We start from the raw sequence: 26,206 nt of genomic DNA on the forward strand, positions 1-26,206 counted from the left end.
CAGGGAAGAAAGAAGCCTAAGGGCCCACAGTGCAGTGTACAGAGGGTGTGTTGTAGAATCGTGCACCGGAAGCCTGCACAACTTTGTTAACCTGTGTCATCCAATAAATTCAATAAAAAAGAGGGGGTGGTGGGGGAGAAAGTTAAGGGCCTTGTCCTCCTCCTTCTCCCTTTCCTCTCCCCTTTCCAGGAGAGGATTTGCCTAGAAGGGGGAGGGGCAGCCCTGATTCTCCCAAGGCCGGCATGTCGGAGTCACAATCGGGGTCTCCCCAGAGAGAGTCTAACGCCCGTTCTCAGGCCGGGCTGCCGGCCTCTAGGTGCCGTGCTGTTCTGAGGCCTGGGCCATGCCTGTGCGCAAGGAGAGCCCCTGAAGCTCGCCTGGAGGACAAAGCATGCCCGGCACCCGTGGAGGGGGCGTGGGCCCCGGGCGCTCTGCCGTGGCCGGGCGGACGCTGCTGGCCTCCTGCTTTATCCTGGCATCCGCTTGGGGCCAAATGAATTTCACAGGGTGAGTGGCTGCTCCGGCGCAGAAGGGGGACTGTCAGGAGCTTGGGAACTGAGTGTCCCAGTGGGAAGGTAGCTGTCCTGCTGAGACCTGGTCAACCTGAACCCACTTCCATCTTGCAATCCCCCACTCTCGTGCTCACGGGCAGGACACATAATTGTGTCATGGCCCTTCCCCAAACCCAAATTTCTTAATCGGGGGTTCCTGAGTAAGCTTTCAGGGCTCTAAGGATGCTCTGAAATCATACATACATTTTTTTTTGTGTATGTACTTTTTGTCTGCGGGAAACGTTCATAGCTTTCCTTAGATTCTTAAAGAAGTTAGTAACCCCCAGAAGACTATACGTCCTGCCACAGATGGATGTAGTATTATACTCCTTTAAATAACAAGCACCAGTATGATACACCAGGCCAGCTAAGGACATGTTTTCTCAGCCTCCCAAAGATCCGGCAGGAGAAAAGAGGACACAAGCTTAGAGAGCAGGTTCTTCAGCATTCATCGTCTTGTAGCTAGTCAGGGACAGAGCCAATGCCGTCCCGGGCATCCGACCCCAGGGGGGCGGGAAGGAGCTCAGCTTCCCTGGAAGGCAGAGTGAGGCTCATCTCCTCTTCCATGTCCTCAAAGTCTTGGGAGAGAGCAGGTGAGGGCGTGAGGTTTGGACAGAGCATGGCCTTGGAATTATTGTATGAAGAGCACTTGGGGCCACTGTTTGTCCCTGGAACCCCAGTATCTATTCCTTCCCCCTCTTTATTCCTCTTGTTCTCTCACCCTCCTCCAGCCCCACCTTCCTTCCTCGTCTTTCTTTCCCTGTCTTGTCCTTAGGTTCATTAGTAGCACTGGCAGGTTTTATTTAGTCCACTGGGTGGTCTGTTCTTGGTGCTGGAGAGATTTCTGGCCCTGGGATGAAGGACTTGTATGATTCTCAGAGTCACGAGTCCTTCTGCTCAGGGGTCCTTCAGCCTCGCCATGACCGGGTGCCCCTCAGCCTTCCCTCAGCCTGATCTCCTGTCCCCACCGCCTCCTCCAAGCGGCGCAGCCTCCCAGGAAGCCCCCTCACAGCTCCCTCTGCCCCACCCCGTGTCTTTCCAGAGACCAGGTTCTTCGAATCCTGGCTAAAAATGAGGAGCAGCTTTCACTTCTCAGGGATCTGGAGAGCCTGAAGCCCCAGAAGGTGAGGACTCCTCAGGGCTTGGGGACACGTTCTCCCCTCCCTCACAGCGGCCTGCACTTTTGGCTCTCCACCGGCTTCCCCCACCCCAAACCTGCTCTCTGATGGCTCTGCCAAAGATCACAAAACTGTGGAAAAATCAACTGGGGCTCCTCTTCAGGAAAGGCTGGGAACATTTGCCCAGAAGGCTGGACGGCTCTTGCTGGCTTTCTCTTCTGGATGGAGGGGCAGGGTGGGGGCTCTCTGAAAACAGCTGAAATGTCCCGAAGCCCCATGGGGGGTGGGGGGGCATGTGTCTCTGGGTGGGACGCTGTGCAGCACGCAGACTGGACACATCTGTTTGCCAATTGAAAGAACTGCAAGGGCTTGGCTTGGCAAACCTGTGTTTTATTTGGGCTCATCCCTGTCAGCCTGAGCATTTGTTTCCAAGAACATTTGTCCTCTGCAAGTATTCCACAATGGAAAACATTTTCTTCAACTATTATAATAGAAAGGTTTTGTTTGAGGGCTATTGAAACAACCTGATATTTCTGGATGTGGCCCAAAGTCCTTGTTCCGATTTGTATGACTGCCCCTACCAACCAGGACTCATAAAACCTTATAATAATTCTCTCTATTTTGTCAATGGAAAAATGGATGTAGCATTCGAAGGACCCGGGAATCCAGGTTAGGCCTCTCCTACTTATTTAGGTTCAGGGACTATGATGTCTCTCTTTTCTGACCAGAGTTCTTGTCCATGTCCATGTCCCAGATGATGAGCTGTCTCCCTTCCAGCAACTGTTTTGAGCTCCTTGGATCGGGGCAAAGTTGCCCCGTGAACCTGGGTGACGAAGGTGCTTGAAATAAGGGGCGGAAACTCAGTGACTTGGGGATTCTTTTGCTTTGGCCCATCTTTCTGCTTGGCCTTAAGGTTTTCATTAGGGAACCGGGGCCCGTTTATCCGTGTAAGAGAAGACGATCTGTCTTTCTGGGGCGCCCACAGGATTGTGTACAAAGACATGCGATAAATAGATCTGTCATTCTTTCTTTTGTGAACAAGGTGGACTTCTGGCGTGGCCCAGCCAGGCCCAGCCTCCCTGTGGATATGAGAGTTCCTTTCTCTGAACTGAAAGACATCAAAACTTACCTGGACTCTCATGGCCTTGCTTACAGCATCATGATAAAGGACATCCAGGTAAGGTCCTGACTAAGCTACAAGACGAGGAATGCTGAAGAACCTGCTCTCTGAGCTTGTGTCCTCTTTTCTCCTGCCGGATCTTTGGGAGGCTGAGAAAACATGTCCTTAGCTGGCCTGGTGTATCATACTGGTGCTTGTTGTTATTTAAAGGAGTATAATACTACATCCATCTGTGGCAGGACGTATAGTCTTCTGGGGGTTACTAACTTCTTTAAGAATCTAAGGAAAGCTATGAACGTTTCCCGCAGAAAAAAAGTACATACACAAAAAAATGTATGTATGATTTCAGAAATTTTGGGTTTGGGGAAGGGCCATGCCCCAGTGCTGTCTTCCTGGTTTGGGCTCAACATGGAGGGAGACAGTCCTGGGCCGACAACAGAGAAGGGAGACAGGAGCCAATAGCTGGGGCTTTTTATGGCGCCATGGGGAGGCCTCTCTGGAGGGCTGCCTTGCTTTTCTGATCACTCCCTCCTGTCGCTGTTGTGTCTCAGCCATGCCTACATGGGAATTCCTTCATTCCAGAGAAGCCGAATGTGAGCCCTGCAGTGGCTTCCCTGCCCCCACCTCCAACACAGGGCTCTCCGTGCCAGGCCCCTCTCCGGGGCAGGGTGCTCCGGGAGCTGTTGCTCTGGGAGAAGGGGCCGCAGACCCACCCTCGGGCAGGCGGGAAAGAGACGTTATCTGGGACCTCCCCCCTGACCCCCGCCGTCTCCCCATGCTCCCGATTGCTGTGCCTTACAGCGTCTTTTCTGAACACTGTGGAATTTTATTTCAATTGTTTTGTCTTTAAGGATGTCCCCAGGAGCCTCCTTCCTCCAGTGATTTTTGGGGTGCCCCTCTGCAGATGCTGTACCTATAGCATTGAACCCACCGAGGTTCATTCCCAGCCACACTGTGTTGCCGCTAATCATCTCTCGGGCCGCGGTGTGGGAACACAGTCTCCCGGAGCGCACACACTTGACACCACATGCCAAGGGATAAACGCATTAGGCGGCATTCCGTTCCCAGGCAAGCACAGGGCTGGGGCACTTAGGTCCATTCAAAGACTTTTATCCTCATCAGGCACATCTGTTTCCCGCTCAACATGTGGGGGGTGGGCTATTTCTCTAATTAAATCCCCACAAACAAAAATGGGGAAACTCCCACAGACAAGAGAGGCCACCACATCAAAAGAAACAGCGCTCAATTCTCATTGAAGCCCGTGCCTGCATTTTGAAGTTTGCATTTTCCTGCTCCTGCTCTGTCCTGGAACTCCCCACCCCCTCCGCGCCACCCCGCCCCAGTGCCGCAGCATTTGGCAGGCAGATAGGAAGAGGTCTCTAAAAAGTTTCTGTTGATTTCTGCAGATCAGGAATGGCTCCAGAGGCACCTCTGAGCCTCCCCTGGCTCCTTTGGGACTGGCCATCCTCATTCTTGTCAGCCTGTCCTCCCCCATGGTCCCCAGGTCTGGGAGCCCTGGAGGTGGAGGGTTGGTGGGGGGAGACTTGTTCCTCTCTCTCAGTAAAATGCCCTGGACTCTCAGCCCTAACCCGGGCAGGCAGGATTTTCACCAACTTGCTCTGTCTGCAACACATCAAGCTCTGATTGTCAGATTTGAGATCAGGTTTTGGCTTAGAGGGAGCTGGGGGTGGGGGGAGGCCGCCGTGTTGCGTTGATTTGTGGTGATGACGGGGGAGGGTGTCCAGGAGGAGGAAAGCTCAGAGGCGCTAACAGGAGGGGAAAGGCTTTGCACCACTCAGGTTTTTGGCCTCCGGTCTGATGTCTTCGCTATTAACGCACAAGCCCGATTTCTCCCTGTCTCCTGGATCTTCTCAGCCCCAGTTTTTGGCATAGTGTTTCCCGCACAGTGGGCCCTCAACAACTGTTGGGTAAAATTACTCTGTTGGGCTGAATTCCTCAATTGGCAGGTTCAGGAAGAGCATGCCCGGGGAGACACCTCTCTCCCAGAGCCCCTCAAGGTCCAGGATCAGTCCCTGTATCCATCTTTATCCCCCAGAACCTACAACAGGACCTGCCACTTAGCTGAGTCTGAGAAGGAAAGGAAAGAGGGTTGCTCGCTGAGTAGTACTAGGCTGAGACAGGCATGAAAAGCCTTGGTGCCGGCTTTCACTCTGGCCAGGGGCACTGGGGAGTTTTGAGGAGGGAAGCGCAGCCCCACCATCACTGCCCGCCCCCCAGCATTCCTCATGATCAGAGGGATGCTTGAGATGGAAGAGGTGCATTCATTTGTCCCACCCACAGATACAGAGATGTCTACTGTGTGCTGGGCAAGGTGCTGGAAATCGGTCTTGTATCCAGGGGAGCTGAGTGTCGTGGGGGCGGGGAGCGAAGGGAGTGAATCAGTGATTACAATGGAGTGGATGAGTGCTCCAAGGGAGTGGAGCAGGTTGCTATGGGAGCGAGTACAAGAGGCCCACAAGTTGCTCTGAAAAGGCAGTAATTACGGTGTGGCTGAAGAGAAAGGGGTCTGGGAGGGGAAGGGGGCCCCCTGATTGGTGCTGTGGCCGATCCAGACCACAAAGGGCATCCTCTGCTGGGTGAAGAGGTCAAGATTTTATCCCCCAAACCATGGGGGAGCCAGCAGAGGTCCCTGACACGATCCGATTTGCATTTAAGAAATATCCGCCTGACAGTGACAATGTTGTGCTGGGGACAGGAGCAGGGAGAGGCTGACAGGCAGGAGGGTGGCGAGGAAATTGCAGTGGGCCAGGCAAGAAATTATCTGATTCCGAGTGAGCTCTATTTGCATTTAATTTTTCTTCACCTCCTCTTTCTTTTCAGCCCTTTGGTTCCCCGCCCCCCCCCCCCCCCCAGGATGAGTCACCACGGAAAAGCTTCACTTGAGCAATCAGCTCTGTGGATTTTAATGGCTTTTTTTTCTGATTACAAAATTAATAAATATTCATGTTAGGTAATTTGGAAAATAGGAGAAAAGCACAAAGGAGAAAACAAAATCACCCATGCTCTGAGCATCTAGAGCAAAATACAATTTAGTGTAAATATCGCTCAACCAATTTCCCCCTCTCTACTGAATCACTTCCATTAGCGTACAAATATAGAGTTATTCCTCCCACCTTAAAAAACATCCTCTCTTGATCCCGTGCCCTGCCCCCCTGCGGTAAGCACCCCATTTCTCTGCTTCCCTGTAGAGCAAACCTGGAAATCTGCACTCTCCTGGGTAATGCCGTCTTATTGGCTGCTCCTTCCCATGTTTTCCTGTTTCCCAGCTCTGTCTTTTGACCTCTCCTCTGTCCCCTCATCCAGGATCATGGCACTGAATACCTTCAACCTCCTGAATACGCCTAGGTTTATGGTTCCAACAGACTCATACATCTGACCTGAACTCCAGGCTCCTATACCGTTCCGCCTATGGGCATCTCAAACTTCTCATGTCCAACCAAGCTTCCCAGGCTCCCGAACATCTCCTCCACAGCCTTTCTCATCTCAGGAAATGGCAACACCAAACCAGAAACCTGGAGTCATTCTTGACTCCTTTCTCACGTCCCATATCCAATCCGTCAGCTCTCCCATCAAAATATATTTTACCACACCCTATGCTACCACCTGGGCCAGCACTCCTTCACCTGGATTTTTCCCGTTCTCTAACCGCCCTCTCTGGTTCCACCCTTGCCTCCTTATTGCCTAGTCTTAAAACAGCCGCCAGAGGGGTCCTGAGTGATCCGATCACTCCTCTGCTTAAAACCCTGCGAGCCTTCCCTGCTCAGAGTAAAGACCAAAGTCCTTAAAATGGCCGAAAGGCTGTTTTCCCCATGTTCACGCTGCTTCAGGCACCTGGACCTTCTTGTTGTCCCTCAAACTTGCCTGACCCATTGCTGCCTCAGGGCCCTTGACGAGGCTCGCGCCTCAGGGCCTGTGGCTGGAATGCTGTTTTGCAGCTGCATGCATGGCTAGTTCCCTCGCAGCTTTCACAACCTTATTCACATCACCTTTTCACCTTATTTTAAATGGCGCCCTTCTTCTTCACGCTGTCCCAGTTCCCCCCGCCTTCTTTCCTCTGCATCACTTCTCTCCTTGGCACTTACCTTCTAAGATTCTCTATCATTTACTTATTTTGTTTATTGTCTGTCTCCCCTACGAGACTGTGAGCTCCATGAAGGCAGACAGCTGTGTTTTGTGGGCTGCCATATCTTTAGCGCCCGGTGGGGGCTCAGCAAACACTTGCTTGGAAGAGGTTCAGAAGCGGAAATGCTGTTGGCTGGGGTCGGGGGCAGCTCTAGAGAGGAAAGGAGGACAGGCACGGGCAGGCAGGGATGAGAGCAGGAGGAGACCAGGGAAGGAGCAGGCAATCATGGGCAAAGCCCCGAGGGAGAGGGAAGGTTGGCTGTACTGAAGGGACAGGGACAGAAGCAAGACCGGCCCCTCTGCTGGTCCTCGGCAGGAGCAGGCGCTGACTCGCCCAAGTGACCATTCCTGAGGGCACTCTGCCATCCCAAGTGCTACACACAGCATTTCCCTCCAGAGGAATCCTGGTCACGCCTGGCAGTGACTGTTCCACCAGAGTCCTGGCGTCACCCCAAGAGTCACTATTGTTTTCGCGTCATTGCCACCGTCATCATCATCATCACAGCTAGTATTTACTACATGTTAGGCAATGTTCTAAGCATTTTACATGCATTAACCCTTCTAATTTTCATGAGAACATGTGCTAGAGTATGTGATAACATGACCCCCGTTTTCTGAAGACACAGAGAAATGAGTAATTTGCCCATCTTAGTGACAGTGTCAGGATTTCATCTGAGACAGCCTGGTTCCAGGCCTGGCGCCCTTTGCCTTTGTGCCATGTGCCTCCTCAGAGGCTGTCACTGTTGTCTGTGTGCTGTTTTCAGTTGGCCTTTCAGGCGGTGACTCAACAGTTCAGCCATGATCTCTTAGGGGGGTCTGTCGAACACCCCAAATCTGTGGCCCCCCTTCCATGTAAACATGGGCTGTAGCTGCCACCAGCCATGTAGCTGCTTTGCAAACATCAGGCCTGAAAGAGAAGGCGGGGGACGTATGAGGAGAGGTGACTGCTGTTGGTCCGGAGCTAGGGCCGGGGGTGGGATGGGAGGAGAGGGGGTGCGGACAGAGCCGGCTCCGGGCCCCCACCCGCTGTTTCTCTGAGCTGTGTCCATTTTATGTTCCCTGGTCGGAGTTCTTGCACCCAGGGCGAACTCCAGGTGTCACCTCCTTTTCTGGGGGCCCACAGCCTCCTTCCCTCCTCCTTCCTGGACGTGCTGTTCTTTGCTTAATGTCCCCATTCTTCCTCACTCCTGTCATAAATTAATTCACACCAAGGTATTACTTTCCCTGTCAGGCTATGGCTTCCAGGGAAGCAAATGGCTGACTCCTGAGGTTTTTTTCCTTCCTTCCCTTCTCTGAGGAGCCTGACAGGGCTGTAATTAGGCATTCCTGAGCCTGTGGCAAGACTGCATTCTTAGTACTCCCTTCCCCTTCCCCCGGCCCTGCGGCCCTGGGCCCCGCGAGGGAGCAAACATCTGTGTCTTTTCCAGGCCAGGGTGGATTAATGTTCCTGGAACTGGGGCCCAGCTGTGAGGCCGAGCATTCCCGATTTGGGAGCGGGTGTCACATCCATTCACAAGGCTGTGCGGGTGTTTGGAAAGATATTTGCAGTTTGGTGCCGACTTCCCATTTGCCTCCAAGCTGTTGTGTGGAACAAAGGGCAGCCTCCTGGACGCTGTCTTCCTGTGGGCGGCCGGCTGTGCAGGACGAGCAGGGCCCTCTGGTCTGTTCCCCGCAATTTCCCCTCCTCGTAGGGCACCTTCGCCCGCCGCCTCAGGCCCTCTGGCCGTGACCAGGGGGTTAGACCACGGAGCCTGTAACTCCCCTGCGGCGGGGCAGAGCCGGAGGATGGGCCCGAACCCCAGGTGCGCTGGGCCGCCGGCCGTCTCCCGCAGCTGCTTGCCACAGCTGGCAGTGCCCGGCTCGGTGACACATCGGTCATGGGGCGCCGCTGAGATTTCCGCTGATTTCCTGGGAAGAAGACGAATTCCTTCTGTCAGAGCTTCCCAGGCCGGTGCTGTGCCAGTGAGGACCGGGACTCCTCCTTTGCGCCAGCTTTGCCCGAGTGGGCCCGTCCTCAGCCCAGCCGGTTCCGCTAGGAAACACTGCCAGGACAAATGCCTAGCCTGTAGTCCATGCTCAAAAAAAAAAAAACAAAAAAAACCAAAAACAAACAAAAACCAAAAACACACCAAAACAAATGAGCCCCAAACATGGATTTCCAGTCCTACTGTAAAACCTGTGAACTTGAGCGAGATCGCAAGGAGCGGGCTGGGGCCGCCTGCCAGGTGCGGCAGGTGGGCGGGCGCGGGCGGGCGCGGGCGGCGCGCTTCCAGCCCGGGCCTGAAGCCTCCTCAGCGGCGGCTGCATTCTCGCCATTGGAGGTTTTGGTTTTTGTCTTAGTTTTGTTTCTTCATTTAGAAGGTTTTACTGAGTCGAGTAGTATAAGGACATTGCCAAAATGGAAAAGCAGAAAAAAGGAAAAGAACTGAGTCAGATCGTAATCCTTCTATCTTAACGGGCATTGTTAACATTTTGGGGGGTGTGTGTGTGTGTGTATATATATTTTTATATATATATATATATATTTGGCATTTTAGTATCTTGTTGTCCTTGGCTCAGAACATTGCTCTTTCATTATTTTAAAACACATTTTAATTGCAAGAATAATAGGATGGACTTTTCACCTGTTAACATTTTACAAATTTGCTTGCTTTCTCTCTCTGTGTGTATAGACACCCACAGCCACATAGATATATCTATATACATACGTATATATGTATATCTAGACATATATATGTATATCTATATTTATTTTTAGAGAGGGGAGGGGAAGGGGAAAGAGAGGAGAGAAACATGGATGTAAGTGAGAAACAGTGATCAATTGTTTCTCACATGTGCCCAGAAGGGGGACTGGACCCGCAACCCAGGCATGTGCCCTGATTGGGAGTCAAACTGGTAACCTTTTGCTTTGCAGGATGATGCTCAACCAACTCAGACATACTGTTAAGGGCTAAATATTCAATGTAATTCTTATTAGTTTTGAAAGCTAGCTAGCCTTAAGGAATTCAAGGCTGTGAGCTAGGATATGTGGTTTCTTATCTCAACTCTGCTCCTTGTTGATTTTGCCAGTAAGTCCCTTTAGCTCTTTAATCTGCTTTATCTCTAAAACATGAAGAGTTGATTCTTGCCCTGTTACCTGGTCATCTGACCAGATCAAATGATGCAGTGAGCTTAAAGATGCCTGGTAAACAAAAAGGCTCTGGCCAAAGCAAGGCCTTATCAAGGCTTACTTGTGAGCCGCAATCCAGGGTAATTTTGGGGTGAGGCCCTGTTTTCCCAGCACCCTTTGTGGCAGAGGGGTTCCAGCACGTCCCATGCTGCACGGTCAGTGCTGAGTGCCCGGCTGCCTGGGGCCCTGGATGTCAACTTAAGGGTATGTAAGCTTGGAGTGGAGGGCACCTGCCTATCTCACTGTCCCATGGTGGGAAAAAATGTCCCAGGACGATGTAGGAGGTCAACTACACTGCTCCCTCTCTGGTCAGCGGGAAGTGTCACATGAGGATTGAATGCCAACTCCAAACTGACACCCAAGGACGTTGCTTTTGGCCCGCCTATGCTTGTGCTTTAGAGGCAGTTAAGATGGTGAGTGAAAGCCTGTTGGCATTTTAATCACAATGATTTGGACTGGCTTTCCAAATGCCTTGGCACCAACTGTCTGGGCCACTTCCTGGGGGTAGGGTGGGTGTTGGGGATCGGGGAGCCCTGTGCTCCGCCAGAGGGTCAGTGTTCACGGCTCAGGTTGGGCCTTAGCAGAGTGTTCACAGAAGGTAAAAGCAATGTTGGCAGTAGACCATGACCATCTTTTCCAAAACACTTTCATGTCTATGATTACACTTTATCCTATAAGAGGGGCAAGACAGGTATTGCTGTCCCAATTTCCAAGCTCAGGGAAAAAAAGGTTAAGGTTGCACAGCAAGTTCGCAGTAGCGGCAGACGCGGAGCATGGCCCTCCAGCTCCTTGACCTGTGTTCACTTGGGAAATGGCACCGTGGACGCCGGCCTGTCAAGCAGGAGAATCACCAGGGACCCAGCATCTCCTTCTCTTTTGCAGCTCACACTCATGGTTGCTCATTCTCCTGTGTTGACGCTGTCTCTGTGCACAGCCAGCTGAGGTAGGGCTCAGAAGAGACGTGCCTGTCCCAGCCCACCCCTCTCCTTCTGACATGTGCTCCTGTCACCTAGGTGCTGCTGGATGAGGAGAGAGAAGCCATGGTGAGATCCCGCCGGCTGGAACGGAGCACGAGTAGCTTCAGTTACTCCTCTTACCACACCCTGGAGGAGGTAGGTCTGCTCGGTCCAGCTCTGGCCTCTGTTTTTCATCTGGGTCCTCAGGGTCTTCAGGCTCAAGAAGAGATGAGTGAAGGACTCCGCGGTCTGTGGGAGACCGTGATCTGACACTCAGAGAGTGTGCAGCAGAGGTTGGGTGAAGGTCTGTTAGATAGACAGTCAGCTTCGGGGATTTAGACAGAGGGAACCACAGTTCAAGAGTCAGCTTGTGGCAGTGTAATGAGTCTAGTAGGTAGAACACTAAGGCAGGACCTGCTGGAATAGAGCGGGAGGAGGCACCTTCCTTTCTAAGTCTCTGGCTAGGTATCAGGGGTCGGGGGGTCTTGACCTCTCCAAGGCCACTCATGGTGTTAAGTGGGCCCAGCTGTGGGTACTAGAGTGTAGAAAGGGCAGGAAGCCAGGCGCCTTGGAGAGCCATTTTGTAGAACAGACAGAGAGTTGCCTTCAGCTGGAGCAAGTTCATGATCACAAGTACAGCCAGTTAGGGCAGACATGACTGACTGTGACTTGTCTATAAAGGAGAATATGCAAAGGGAGCATAGAGACACCCAGTCCAGAAAGAAACTCCAGGCACAGCTCCCATTTCCAGGTGTCAGATGTGACATTATTGGTATTTTCCACTTTGTCATTATCATCTTCACTCTTTCCCCTTCACAAGGTCTGTAATAGAGGATCCGTGTTCTTTCACATATTTGTTAATTCAATAATATGTATTGAAAGAATAAGAAAATTAATTAATATAGCCTGTTAGTACTTATTGATGTCAGAGATAAATGACCCTGCTTTCAAGCAGCTTAGAATCCAAAAGGTGCCCTGGCTGGTGTGGCTCAGTGGATTGAGCGCCGGCCTGTGAACCAAAAGGTCGCTGGTTCGATTTCCAGTCTAGGGCATTTGCCTGGGTTACAGACCAGGTTGCCAGGTGGGGATGTGCAAGAGGCAGCTGACTGATGTCTCTCTCACACATTGATGTTTCTCTCCCTCTCTAAAAATAAATAAATAAAATAATTTTTTTTTTTTTTAAAAGAGTCTAAAAGGAGCAAGACCAAAAATGACACTGTAAGGTCTATGAAATCTGTCAAATGTATTGAATGGAAGCCAGAGACACTTCCATCCTGAGAGAGCCTTGCAAGCTGACCCAGGGCACTGAGTAGGCTCAGCCCATGCTGCTGTTCTAGGCAAAGACTTAGCTCTGCATGGTGGTGAGAAGCCTGGGAACCCAGGCCAACCACAGCTTGTTTCTTTAAGCCTGGAGGTTGTTGGTTTTTAGTTTTTGATCTGGGTTTCTTCAGATCCTCACGGAAGGTGGGAAATCATTAAGGAGGTGGGGATGGGAGAAGGAGGCTATTCAGAGAGGTCCTGGGTCTCACTCTCTCCTTGCTTAAATGCCCATCTGATACACTTCATTCCTTTCAGATATATAACTGGATTGACAGTTTTGTAACTGAGCATGCAGATATTGTCTCAAAAATTTGGATCGGCCAAAGCTTTGAAAATCGGTCGATTCTGGTCCTGAAGGTAAAAATCAGCAGCATGGACCACTGGCCTCTGTAGCGAGGGCCTCTGGCATAAGACGAGCTCATGTGGGGTCACGGCTTGGTGGGAACTTGAGGGAAAGAGAAGATGTGTATACTTCTGTCCTGAGGTGACCCATAAACCTTGGGATGGTGGTAATCAGGGACACACCCTTGTAAGCATGGACATGTGACAATATGGTGGCCTGGTATGTCCTGGGTCAAGAAGTAGGTGGGAGGGTTGCTACAGAGATGGAATGGGAGAGTGGCAGTTGTCACCCTGGACTTGGGGTATGAGTGTGGGTGACTCCGCCTTCTTCCTGTTTCTTCAGTTGCTTCATCTGTTAAATGGGCGCGAGCCCCGTTTACAAATGCCTGAGGTCATCTGGCTCAGGCAGCCCCACAGATAGACCCGAGTCTATGGGGGACTTCAGAGCCCTTCACAGGACCACTAGAGACAGAGTGTGAGCAAACTTGGCAGCAACAGTGCCCTTGGCCATGAAGGAGGCAGGATAGAGTAGAGTGTGGAGCCCATTGGCAAACAATTCTTAGTATGTGGCCCAAACGACGCTCAGCAGCGGGGACCACGCAGGGCATCCAGCTCTCACAGAAGGCAGGTGCGGCTGCTCTCCGCTGTGCCCTGGGGGACCTCCTGAGGGACCCGAGGGATCTCACCAAACTCGGGACCTGACCCCGCCTGCCCCTGCGGTGATTTCCCCCGGGGCCATCTGTGGTCTTTCTTTAATGTTGTCTAAGATCTTGCTACTCCAAGTGCGGTCCTTGTACCAGCTGCAGGAGCAGCATCCCCAGGAGCTCGTTAGAAAGGCCCAACCCCAGAGCCCTCCCCCGACCTACTGGATCAGGATCTGCATTTTAGTAAGATCTCTGGAGTCTTGTGCCCTTTATAGTTTGAGAAGCACCGGCAGTATCTAAGATACGTTCAGGCCCGGGAAATTGTGTCTGGCTGGATGACTTCACTTTCCAGGGCTCCAACATGTGTGCACTTCGTGGGCTCGTGCATAGGAACCTGTGCATACAGCCCCCGTCTTGGGCACCTAGGGCCGCCCCAGACAGTGAGGATACGTCCGGGGCCATGTCCGGGGCCCCCTCCAGGCAGCCAGGGGACAGCACTGCAGCTGTCCGGGTTCAAGCTTGTCTGGGGCCTGGTGCTTTTCCCCAGTTCAGCACTGGAGGCTCTCAGCGCCAGGCCATCTGGATCGACACCGGAATTCACTCCCGGGAGTGGATCACCCACGCCACAGGCATCTGGACTGCCAAGAAGGTCGGCACGGGTGACGGGGGCTGGGGCAGGGGAGGGGGCTGCTTGACTGTTTAAGGGCACTTCTAGCTGAAATACTCTACTTGGTTTTTTAAACTCAGGGTGCTTTCTGCCCTCCTGCCCTATGGAACAGTTGCCAGCTGCCTTTTGCCGCACAGAGCTCACATCGAGCCTCTGCCTCCTAATTGCTTAAAATTTAAGCTTTTGGTTTTGCACGAAGGATGTACCTCATGGCCTGATGTCCCCTCTGTCTGTAGCCACTGGCTGTGCAGATGTCCTGGTCAACCTTGGAGGAGGGCCCAGTTGGGCCTCCCATCCCTTGCCCTGTACCCACTCTGTCCTTTCTTGCAGATTGTCAGTGAATATGGCAAAGACCACATCCTGACAAACATACTGAATGCCATGGACATCTTCCTGGAAATCGTCTCCAACCCCGACGGCTTTGCTTTTACCCACAGCATGGTGAGGGCACCTGGGAGGGAGGGGTCAGGGGCCGGGGTCAGCCCTGGGAGGTGGCGTGGAGGAAAGGTCGCTTCAGCTTGGGAAGCTGGCCCCTTGGGTTCCTTGCAGAGTCTCACTGAGGCACTTGGGCTGCTCAGCCCTGAAGCTGTGGCTCTTGTCCTCTGACCTTCCTCTTGTCTCCCAAGAAAGGCCACTGCCTGCATCCTGTGCTCAGGCACTGGCCCACATCCTGGCTTCAACTAGAGTCCGCTCTGCAACCTTGATCCAGCCCCTCCCTTCCCTAGAGATTCCTTCCCTTTGCGCGTCCTTGTTCCACCAGAGCCCTTCCTAGACCAGGAAGTCAGGTGTTCCCAACCCTGGGAATGGGCTGTGTAATGACGTCCTCTGTCCTCGGGTTTCTCAGAACCGCTTGTGGAGAAAGAACAAGTCCAGCAGACCCGGCATCTCCTGCATCGGTGTGGATCTTAACAGGAACTGGCGGTCAGGCTTTGGAGGTATGGCAACGTGCCGGACCCGAGGGCAGGGCTGGGGAGGGACGTGGTCCTTGACACGTCTCCCGCAGTCTGATTATGTTGACTCATGACTTGGGAGGCAATGTAGTTAGCTCATGCAAGTCATGGCCAGGGACAGGCAAGCATGTGGCTAGGACTGGCTGTGGGATACGGGACAGGTTGCATGTGTCTGTGAAATGCATACATATGCTAAGCTTTTGTAAGAAAATGGGAACAGCGTCTTGCATGGGGACTCACCGCAAGGGTCAAGTTCGAAGTATGGCAGGGGAGGGCTTAAGAAGGTACAAGGTAATCTTGCTTATTGTTTAAAATCCAGTCTGTGATACCTCTCAGATGCCTCTCGCCCTTCCTGGCAGGGAGCAGACCATAGGAAAAGGCCTCCAAACTCATTTCCTAAGAGCTGTGACCTGATATTTGCCCTCTGGGGAGGCCAGAACAACATTTCAAATATAAAAGAAGTTGATTCCTTATCATCAACACCACTTGAGCCTGGTTTTTAGTTTTGACCCAATTACTTTGTCACCCTGGGCTGAGGGGTGTGGGTTATCTGCCGGGCTGTGCGGTTCCAGGGGGGGGCAGGCAGCGTCCCCCCAAGTCCCTTGGTGTCCTTCCACATTGTCTCCGTTACCACGCCAGGGGCATGGGGACTAGATGAGGAATCGGAGGCCTCCAGAAAGCCCAGAGACGAGTAAAGCACTAGGAGTGCAGCGCTTTAATGGGTGGGGTGCTGGGTCCCGACAGGGCAGTGTCCAGGCGAGAGGGCTGCTGGGCACTGCCCTGGGCCCCCAGAGGTGGCACCCACACTGTGCTGGGGGACTGAGGTTTGGCTCCATGGGAGACAGTGATGTTGAAAAGTAGAGCCACAGATAGGTGACTGAACCAAAGAGATTGAGCGTTATAGATCTGGATGCCAGTCGCCTTGAAAATCGGGCTCCTTTCAGTTTCTCCTCACTGAAAAACAAGGACAGCTCTGAAGCATCCAGACAGAAGGTCCCCAGGCCACAGTGTGGGGGTGCCCTGACCTTCTGGGGCTGTGTGTGTGTGACCACATCTGTAAGGAAACACAGCTGTGTAAAATCAGACATTTCTACCTCCAAATGGTCAGACACCTGCGCCAAGTGGTCATCTACGCGGGCCCCGGAGGACTGGCTGAGCGAGTACCCACAGAGCCAGAGACGTACTGGCGAGCAGAAAGACAAATTACTTCTTAAAGAAAATAATGTTTGTGGTTTCACTGCAAGAAAAAAAAAATCAGTATACAAACAATGTAAAAATATATATGGGAAAAAAAGCCCAGAGGGGACAGAAAGCTCCCATAATCCCACTGCCCAAAGATTACTGCTTTTAATAATTTACCATGCCCTTCCCGAGATTTCCCCTTGCTACAAATTACATTTTTAGAGTAGGAAAAATAAATAGCTAATGAATCCATTAGCAGGTACTTGTGAAACAGGCAGGCTCAGAGGACTTTGTGAACGGGCAGAGGGAGGCAGGCGGCTAATTCCCATTTGGTCAGGGGGAGAGTAGTTTATTCTGCTTGGCTCAAACCAGAACTAATGGCCTGAAGTGTTCCTCCATATTTGGGCAAAGCCACCTGGTCGTTGGCAGGGGAGCCACTTTCTGAGTGTGGGCTGTACACGCGGACAAAGCTTTCGGCCTCCCCTGCTCTGCTCATCTGTTGCTATTTGTCATTCATCAAGTGTAGCAGGTGCAGAAGCTCCTGGCAGACACAACAATCAGGGCCACTGTTAGCTGGTTTGACTCCCTCCCGCAGGACTGCTCCACACCCCTTGGTTCTCTGCAGGCGCATCCCCTTCTTGCCAGGGTCCCTACCCCGGTGAGGACCTGCAGACCTAGACAGGAGGTGCTTCCAGGTGACAGAATTGCCCCTGGCCAGGAATAATGAATGTGAGTGTCAGAGGCTGGTGACTCAGGCTGGAATATTTTGTTTATGGTTTTCTTATTGCCATAATGTAATTGCCGCATAATGAGTCACCTGTGGGTCGTCCGTCCCACCCGTGCCTCGGTCACCGGCACTGTTGGGGTGGAGCGGTTTGCTGCAGTCCCAGAGCAGCGTCTGAACTGGGCCGTGGGCCAGCGCCCCGGCTCTCCAGCCGGCCCCTCGCCCTAGGGGACGAGAGGGGTGCTGTGGCACCCTCAGGAGGCCTCAGGGATTGGGGCGATCCCTGGCCTCCGGACCAGGCTTGTGTGCAGTCATTTCAGAGAGGAGGAACGAGAGGAGGAAAGAGGGTGACTCCTTCCAAATGTGTCCTGAATGCACAAACCTTGACCAGCCCAGCCCAGTCCTCTACAACATGGCCTTTGGGGAGGGAGAAAACAGAATAGGAGGGGAAGAAGAGGGGAAAAAGAGGGAAAGAGGTGAGGAACAGAGGATCTAGGAAGAGATGGGAACAAATTAAATTTGTGAACAAAACAGAGGCACAGCTCCTCTTTGCCCTCTCCCCCAATTTAGGTTCCCATAAAGAATACTTTTCAAAGACCCGTTGTGTCTGTGGTTCCCAGACCAGTCTCAGGCAACCTTGGAGATCTACTCTCTTTTCCTGGCCCCCAGTCCTTGCTGCTCCTGGGGTAGTGGCTGTGGCGCATTGTGAGAAGACATTGAGTTCGAGCATTCAGCTGACCCAAGCCTTCCCCATGGCAGCAGGGGTCGGCAATGCAAAGTCAGCTCACAGGGTCGCTGCTCAGAGGGGAAGCCGGGGTCGGAGACCTAGAGTTTCCTCTGGAGGCAACTGCTAAGGCAGGCCCACCCCTTTAATGGAACCACAGTCAGGACTTAACCAAAGGACAAACCCAGGGAGCTCCTTACAGGCCCCCAGAGTGGCTGAGTCCCAGTGTGGCTGCACCACTCTGATATATTAGATTAGGGTATGCAGCGGTAACAAATACCGCTCCTCGTCTCAGTGGCTCAACACAATAAAAGTTTGTTTTTCATGCACCCAAAGCCCAACGCGGGGCAGGTGGCTCTCCTTGGCAGGTCTCTTCCAACGGTGACAGAGGGGTCCAGGACATTTCCTCCATCTAGAGTTTTTGCTTTCAACCACACAGACAGAAGAGAGTGTGAAGACGTCATGCTTGCTCATACAGCCTCAAACTGGAGGTGACATGTCATTGCTGCACACATTCTCGTTGGTCAGGAGTAGTCACATGGCCTCAACCGAACTGCAAGGGAGGCTGGGAAATGTGGAGGAATACATGGATATTTTGTAAGCATTAAGTGTCTTTCCCAAGCCTGGGCATTTGAACCCTTTAGGTGGTTTTATTTTACTTCCAGGAAATGGTTCTAGTGACAACCCATGCTCAGAGACCTATCGTGGGCCCTACCCTCACTCAGAGCCAGAGGTGGCTGCCATGGTGAACTTCATCACAGACCATGGGAACATCAAGGCTCTGATCTCCATCCATAGCTACTCTCAGATGCTCATGTACCCGTACGGCCACTTGCTGGAGCCTGTTCCAGACCAGGAGGAGTTGGTAAGATTGGCCGCGTAGGGCTTGGTGGAGGCATCTGGCAGACTCCTAGAGAGTTTAGGCCCTCACTCTGAACCCAGGGTCTGGACCAAGTGACCCCAAGGTAGGGAGGAAGGGGAGCTTGGTTTCATGTGTGATTAAGTCCAAAGATGGGGGTGCTGCGTTCCCATCTCACGAGAGCCATCTACACAGGTAACGTCCAGGACTCCTACCTCCCTGCATCCCAGTACTCCTAACCCCCTCCTTCTCAGCAGCTGGTGAGGGTGAGGGGTGTAGGGGTGTGGGGATCCCCAGCCTCTCACTCTCTGCATGTCGTCCTGCAGTACGATCTTGCCAAGAGCGCAGTGCAGGCCCTGTACGAGGCCCACGGGATCAAGTACACTTACGGCAGCATCAGCACCACCCTCTGTGAGTGAGCCTTCCCCCGGCTGCCTCTTCAGGCTCTGCCTCCCCCTGGGGCGGGCAGGTGCAGGCTCTTTGCTGACTGGCCGCCCTGGTTGGCCACAGGGCAGTGCCATAGGTCTAGCTGGGTGGGGCCAGAGCTGATTTGCTCACCAGGGGGCCATTGCTTTGCAGCGTTCATTAGCTCCCAGTACCAGGCTTTCTGCGGCATTCCTGGAGGGCAAAGATCCTCTGCCTACTGGCCTCAGGGAGCTTTCCTTTTGGCTGGCGTAGAGAACGGGCTGGGTGGGCAGGGTGTGGCCCAGGTTAAGGCCTGGGTTGGGAGGTTTGGTGTTGTTGGGGGTGGGTGGGGGTTTGGCCTCCAGGGCCCACTTCCCACTCAGGATATCCCTATACCTTGTGGCCACTCCCTGGTCTTCCATTCAGGGGCATTTCTTCGCCTTTTGTGTCCAGATTTGGCCAGTGGGATCACCGTTGACTGGGCCTATGACAGTGGCATCAAGTACTCCTTCAGCTTTGAGCTGCGGGACACGGGGCGCTACGGCTTCCTGCTGCCAGCCGCACAGATCATCCCCACGGCGCAGGAGACGTGGCTGGCACTCCAGACCATTATGACGCACATCCTGAATCACCCCTACGAGCAGCGCACGGCTAAGCGTGGAGCAGGAGGGTTTGTCCCCTTCCCCAAGACCCAGGGCTCCTCCTGAACCCTGAGTTATACACCCCGTCCTTCCCCAAACCCCTGTCCTGACTCCTTAGAAAATAAAAGCACATTTGAACAGGCTCAGTGGCCCCTTGCACTGGCTGCCACCCCTTTGGGCTCAGCATTGAGGAGGGGACAGAGACAGTTCCAAATGCCTCTTTGCTCTCCAGGTATTCAGGAGGGTGAGGGGCCAGCAGGCCTTACCCTTTCTCCTCTTGCAGGTTCTCAGGGCCCAGAACAGATAACTCGCACCCTGGGAGCTATTAATATACATGTACATTGACCCCATGGTGGTATTTTCCTCTTAAGATGACCCTGGAGGGGACACTGTTTGATCTAAGAGTGATCTCCAGTGTTGGCATTGCCAGCACCTTGAGGGAAGGGTGAACACAGAGAGGCAGCCTCCTTCTCCTCTTGCTCCATTTCCCATGCTGGGTAGGGGTAGAGGTGCATTTCAGAGGCCCCCACTCAGCACGTTCCACTCACCCCATAAATGAAAGTGAACAAGTCACTGGTTGTGACCTGTCCTCCTGGGTGCCCTCACAGGCTTCCCTAGTCTTGCGGGCACAGAGTTACAGCCAGGCAGAGCCAGCCCAGCAAAGCACCACAGTCGGGGAGAAGAAATCCTCTTTCTCCTCCTCTTCAGCCAGGGCATCATGGTGATCTTGCGCGAAACAGTTAGTTCAGGCCAGGCCGTGTGCCAAGGCAGCACTTTGTCTAAGGGAGAGAAAGGGGTAATGTTTTGAGATAGGAATGAGGTGTCTTCCCCTGTCCTCAGGCCTCTTGTACCTTTTGCCTCCCCGCCCCCCACGAGGGAGCAGAGTAATGGGTCTATTTGCCATGCCCTTGGGGGATGGCAGGTATCCCCAAGAGGCAAGAGGTCAGCTGGAGAGCTGAATGGATTTGTGTAAGCCTGAAGCAGAAAGCAAGACTTTTATTCACAAGGGCCAGACTTTTGTTGTTGTAAAAGGAAAGGATGGTGGGTATCTGCGAGTTGACCCCCGCAGGCCGCAGCACACAGGGTTTTACTGTAACTCACAGATGAGGAGAAAAGCAGGGTGAAATCAGAAGTCCCTCTTCTTACCCAATCTGTAAAAAGAACAGAGGTGTTGGACCAGTTAATGGAAGGAGAAGGTCAGTAGTGATTAAAACTCTAGGTAAGGCCCATTCCAATATGGCGCCTGAGCAACAGTTTAACAATGGGTGAGCAAGGCACCTGGGCTGGTGATTAGAGGCAGCCATGTGCGGGGAAACACCTCAGCGGAGCAGTTGTGGAGAGCTCTGAGCAAAGAAATAAGAAGGACCCAGGTAAGGAGACCAGGGGAGACGCCTGTGCCCAGGACCAGCGGAGCCAGGCGGGAGGTCCGAGGAAGGTAGGTAATGAATCCTTGAAGACCCCAGATCATCTCCAGCAGGACCTGCATCATGGGAGGAGAGAACCCAATTGGGGCTGCAGTTTCCCAAAAGAAACAGAGTTGTTTGGGGTTTTTTTTTTTGTTTGTTTTTCTTTAAGCTGGAACTTGTGTGAGCAATCTAGTATTCCAAAGCTAACGTTTCCTGCTAACAGCAGGAAATGTGAAGTCGTGAGCTAAGTTAATATCAACTATAGATAAATAAAGCAAGTTATACCTGTGCACACTGGAGTCTATGATTGCAGATTTTATGCCCTCTGCATAAATGTTGTTACTTCATCCTCATGGGAGGATATTATTGGTGTTAATAAGGTCATTTTTCAGATAAGGAAAGCACAATTTGGAGAGGTTTTTACAAGCCACGCAAGGCCACAAAGATGGAAAGTTGTTGAAAGACATTTTAGACATTTGTCTAAAAACAAAACCACTGTCATAAAACCACCATTTGGCCACACCTGCGGCAGAATTCATGGGGAGTTTTTTCCCGTGACTATTTTTGGGCTCCATCCCTGGGCTGAAACAGAGTCTCTGGGACGGACTCCTCAAACCTGCATCTTAACCGTCTGCCCCAGGAGTCCTGAGGTCCCTCAAAGGCTGAGGATCACTGATCCCTGCTCTCCCGCCTCCCAGAAGAAACACGTCTTGAGTCTTCCAGGGGGAGTTGGGGCTTTGGGTCTCCCACCCTCTACCACGGTCCATTAGCGCTGAAGGTGGATACAGTACCATGCGGCTAGTTATCCTGGTCCTGGACTAAAGCAGTGTGGTCTTCAGGCATTGGCATCACCTGGAAGCTTGCTGGAAATGCAAAATTCTTGGGTCACCCCAGACCTACTGAATCAGCAACTCCGGGGATGGGACCCCGGTGATGCTAGTGTTAAGCTGCAGAAGTGTTGCTCTAGAGGCGGGAGAACCTGGACCTTGGTGGGTTTCCCAGTAACCGTGGAAATAATGAACCCTTCTCTAGCAACTTACTATGTGCCAGGCGTGGTTCCAAATGCATTACAGGACTCAACACGTCACCTCCTCGCAGCTGTAAGAGGTGGGGCTACTCTTGTCCTTGTGTGCAGATGAGGAAGCTGAGAGACGAGAGTCACGAAAGGACAGCGGCTACTGAGTGGCGGGCCCGGGACCAGCCTTCAGTTCAATCCGACTCATATGCCCCAAGCCCCTGAGGACGCTGGGCCATGTTGGCAAAGATCTCTGTGCAGCCAAAAGCCCACAAAAGTTGGGGCTGAAATTGCTTTTCAGATGAATGCAACTTAAAAGGCAGCTTACTCCTTAAAAGTCCTTCAATGACTTAACATAAAACCTGCATGGCCGGCCCTGCCTACCTCTCCCGTCTTGTTTCAGTCCCTCACTCATCAGCTCCAGCGTCACCGGCTCCCCCTCAGTTCCTTCCGCTCCTTCCCAACTAGAGGCCTTTGCATGGCCTGTTCCTTCTTGCCTGGAACATTCTTTCTTCTCATTCTTCCCTCAAATAGCCCACTCCTTAAAATGTCCCTTCAATATCATATTCTCTCAGTCCTTCCAGGCCCACCCACTGGAAGCAGATCTTCTATTATTATAGAATAACTATTTTCCAAGGCCTGATTTATTTCCTTGATAGTAATGATAATGATTCATTGATATCCTTGCTTATTTGATATTGTTTGTCTCCACCACCTGCCTGAGACCTCTAGGAGGGCAGGGACCATGTCTGGGTTATTCGCCCTTACTCAGTTCTGTCAGGCACACAGTAGGCACTCAATATTTGTTGAAGGACTGTTTCTCTCCCTCAGCCTAGCACAAACTAGGACTAGGTTCAACATTATGTGACAGAAACCCACTTTGCAGTAGGTTAACCAGATCAAGGTTTGTTGTTGTTGTTGTTAGAGAACAAGAAGTCGTCTGAGGTGGGGCAGTTCCAGGCTAGTTCAGTGACTCCCTCATGCGCTGGGACCAGGCCCATCCGGCCTGCTCTGCTTTGCCCCTCTGCCATCATTTTGATCCCTAGTCTACCTCCACCATGTGATTGAATTCCAGGCAGAAGGGCAAGGGGCAAAAAATGGGAGCCCGCTGAGTTGGCCCACCCATGGCTTTAAACTCCCATCTTATTGGCCGGGACTGTCTGGGGTGGCCACGCCCAGGTGCAAGGGAGGCTGGCGGATCGTTGAGAGCTGGGTACCTTGCTGCCCCAAATAAAAATTGGAGTTCCCCTTGGTCAGGAAGAAGAGAGAATGGGTGTTGGGAAGGCAGCCAGCAGAGTCTGCTGCTGCTTCTCTGAAGGGGCCTCCAAACCAAGTTTCTTCACCCTAGTTTATCAGGTGACTGACTTAATTATAAAGCCATTGAACTCTCCGGATGAAAGGGTCCTTTAAAAGCTTCCAGCCCGGCCCCCTCATTTTGTGGTTATAAAGACTGGGGGCCACCTTACTCAAGGTCTGACACGAAGCGAATGGCTGAGAGAACTAAAACCAGGGGTCTTCCTCCTGGGACTGAGGGGCCTCCTTGGCAAGCCAAGGGAGGGAGTGGCGGGAGGTCAAGTTCACCAAATAAAAGCTCAAGATGTAGACATGCATGTTTTAGAGATATTACAGAATAATCTCTTTTTCATAAGACCTTAACTTTAACAAAATTTATTTCTTAGGTATACAATGCTAAACAGGAGTTCAGCTTTTCTACATTCAGCTTAGTTTTTATTTTTATTTTTTTTCTCCCAACAAACTGCTCTTTTTAGGTATGTTTTTTCATCCTTTTCACCAGTAAAATTTATGAGCATTTATTTAAAAGAAAAAAAAACACTGGAAAAACTGAAGAAAGAAAGAGCGATTATACATATGGAAAGCCATAAAGACCCACAGTGAATGTGCTGCGGTTATTGCTTTCTTAAAAAAACAAACCAGGCCGGCAGTTTGGAATGTGAAAGAGTCCTGTGTGAGGGCAGGGCGGGCGCAGGGGCCCAGGGGCCCAGGGCGGTGGGCTCGTGGCTGGTCCGGGAGTCCGGTGAGGGGCGCCCCCCACGCCTCTGTCTCCCCTCTGACAGCCCCAGACAGGGCCAGAGAGAAAATGATTTAACAAAAAAAAATTTTTTTCTTTTAAATTTAAGGAAGATTCTTTAAAAAAAAAAAAAAAAAGGCTTCTTTAGAAACCTAAGAAGGCCCAGGCAGCCATTTAGTACAAGCTGAGAGAGAATCCAGCGAACACAGCCTGTCAGAGCCTCACGAGCTGGTGAAGCCACACCATAGCCTGAGCTTGGGGCGGGGGGCAAATAATTGTCTTCCCGGGGGTGTCCTGAAGGACAACTCCAGCCTGTTGGGCCTTCGGAGGGTGTCCTTCCCCGAGTACTTGGGACAGTCCTCGGGAATGGGGATGTGTTTGCAGACCCATTCTTTGAGCTTGTCCCTTCTGGGCCTCTCGCCCCCGGGTCTGGAATTGGCCTCTTGCTCTTCCCTAACCAGTTTCGCAAAGCCCTGTGGCTCTCCATCCACCGCTCCCCCCCTGCCCCCGCCCCTCGGCTCACCTCCCTGGATCCCCCAAAGCATAGCTGAGACCACAGGGTAACATTTCAGGAAATTTTACTTGGGAATACAGAAGGGAAAGGCAATGTAGAAAATAAAATGCCTCAACGAGACACTGGTGTTGGAATTGGTTCCTGCCCTTTCAGGACGCGCGCCCTCCCTACCGCTTTCACTCCCCTGGACCCTGGGCCTGCTCCCGAGCTCCGGGGCAGCCCCCCACCCCCGCCCCCCAACTCCGGGACTGTCCCTCCCGGCTTTCTCTCTCAGGCGTAGTAAGAAGCAAACCTCCTCACCCCCATTTTTCCTTTTACATTGTGGGACAGTCCTGCTTAGTTCCTCTCTCTTTCGGATCTTCATTCCGGGATTTGGGCTCTGACTTGACGTTTCCTGAAGACCCACTGGAGGAACGCTCCTGTCTTTGGGCGACTCCTCCTCCAGGAAAAATGCTGGCCCCCTCCCCGAGACCGGCACCACTGGCTGCTTTAAAGTGGCAGTTCTGCAGCTTCAAAGCACACACACAAACAGGCTCTGGGCCCTCAGTCAGGGAAGCAAAACTGTTAGAACTCCCTCCTCCCAGCCTTCCAAGCCCCCTGCCCCAGCACGGTGACCCCCTCCGAGCCTCCGCGAGGTGTGGCCCCTCTTGACCTACACCGCCCTAGGAACACTTCTCCTGCACGCAAGCCGGCGCCCAGGGCTCTCTGATCCCCCACAAAGGTGAACGGCCTCTCTCTGCCCTGCCCTGCACCCCCGTGATTTTGAGGGGGTAAAAAATACAAGTGTCCTAGTATCATCATAAAGTGTCACAGCTGGAAGGGACCATGGAGATCACTATGAACAACTTTGTCATTTCACAGATGAGGAAACTGAGGCCCAGGGGTGTGCAGTGCCCTGTCTGAAATCACATATAATGGGCCTGTGGCCATCTACTTTTAGAAGGTACCCCTTCTTCTATTTTGCTCTCTTCTGAAGTTAAACAATGTCTGTGTGTTAGTTGTGCAGTTCTTTCTCAGTCACGTGTGACATAAAACCAACTTGAAAATGCCTGAAGGAAAAGAAAGAATTTGTTGGCTCTTTCCCAGAGCTGGGGTGGGTTGGGGGCAGGGGTAGGCCCACCTCGCACGGCCGGCAGCAGAGGAAGGAGGTGCTGTTACCACAGGGAGGAGAATACTGGAGGGGAAGTGAGGTGCTTTACAGTCCACCCCTTGGCTACCTGAATTCTCACAGACTGTTTTCCCATACTCACAACTGCGCCACACGCCGCCTTAGGCACACGTGCCAAAGGGAGATTGCTCAGTGTCACCAAGCTACTGGATCCAGCCATTCTGACTGCACCGTTTGTGTTCTCTGTAAGGATCTCCCTTGTCCACTGTCCCCTTTGATCCCTTATATTGACACGGGACTGGTTCTTCTGCCTCTTTCACAACCTATTTTCTAGGTTTTGGCTGGAGGGCCTCTGAGCACTGTCTCAGAGCCCCTGTTTCCACGCTTGGGCGCCCTCTGCTCCTCTGGCAACAGGGCTGGCGTGTGTAGTTGTCCAGATTGTGCGCCGAACAGAGGCCTTCTGCTGAGGGGACAAGGGGCTATGTCTTCCTAGAGGGGAGGGGCCCCTTTCCCCATTTCATGTAAAGTTTCCTTAGGCTTAAAATTGTGTTGTCTTCTGATAATACAAGCACTTAAAAGCTTAGTTAAGTGCATCAATTGGAATGTTTTTTTTACAGCA

General features: G+C 52.3%; 1 protein-coding gene across 1 annotated transcript; it reads left to right on the forward strand.

Annotated features, from left to right (window-relative positions):
• The first annotated feature begins 391 nt into the window (after positions 1-391).
• On the forward strand, positions 392-19,581 carry CPA5 (carboxypeptidase A5). The gene is made up of 11 exons (XM_054564219.1): positions 392-507; positions 1,594-1,675; positions 2,712-2,846; positions 11,115-11,213; positions 12,633-12,734; positions 13,911-14,012; positions 14,361-14,471; positions 14,875-14,965; positions 18,276-18,475; positions 18,796-18,880; positions 19,328-19,581. Exons 1-11 carry the CDS (start codon positions 392-394, stop codon positions 19,579-19,581), a joined length of 1,377 nt encoding a protein of 458 aa, XP_054420194.1.
• Positions 19,582-26,206: the final 6,625 nt, after the last annotated feature.

The sequence above is a fragment of the Pteronotus mesoamericanus genome, unplaced genomic scaffold, assembly GCF_021234165.1.
Source record: "Pteronotus mesoamericanus isolate MK-2021 breed Mesoamerican mustached bat unplaced genomic scaffold, CSHL_Meso_final scaffold_85, whole genome shotgun sequence".
In the NCBI taxonomy this organism is placed as follows: domain Eukaryota; kingdom Metazoa; phylum Chordata; class Mammalia; order Chiroptera; family Mormoopidae; genus Pteronotus; species Pteronotus mesoamericanus.

What these genes read in the sequence shown, in the direction of transcription:
- CPA5 (XM_054564219.1), top strand. Translation starts at nt 392, where the DNA reads ATGCCCGGCACCCGTGGAGGGGGCGTGGGCCCCGGGCGCTCTGCCGTG. An exon ending in GGTCGATTCTGGTCCTGAAG is followed by an intron (nt 12,735 to 13,910) that starts GTAAAAATCAGC and finishes GCTTTTCCCCAG; the next exon opens with TTCAGCACTGGAGGCTCTCA. An exon ending in CAGCATCAGCACCACCCTCT is followed by an intron (nt 18,881 to 19,327) that starts GTGAGTGAGCCT and finishes TTTTGTGTCCAG; the next exon opens with ATTTGGCCAGTGGGATCACC.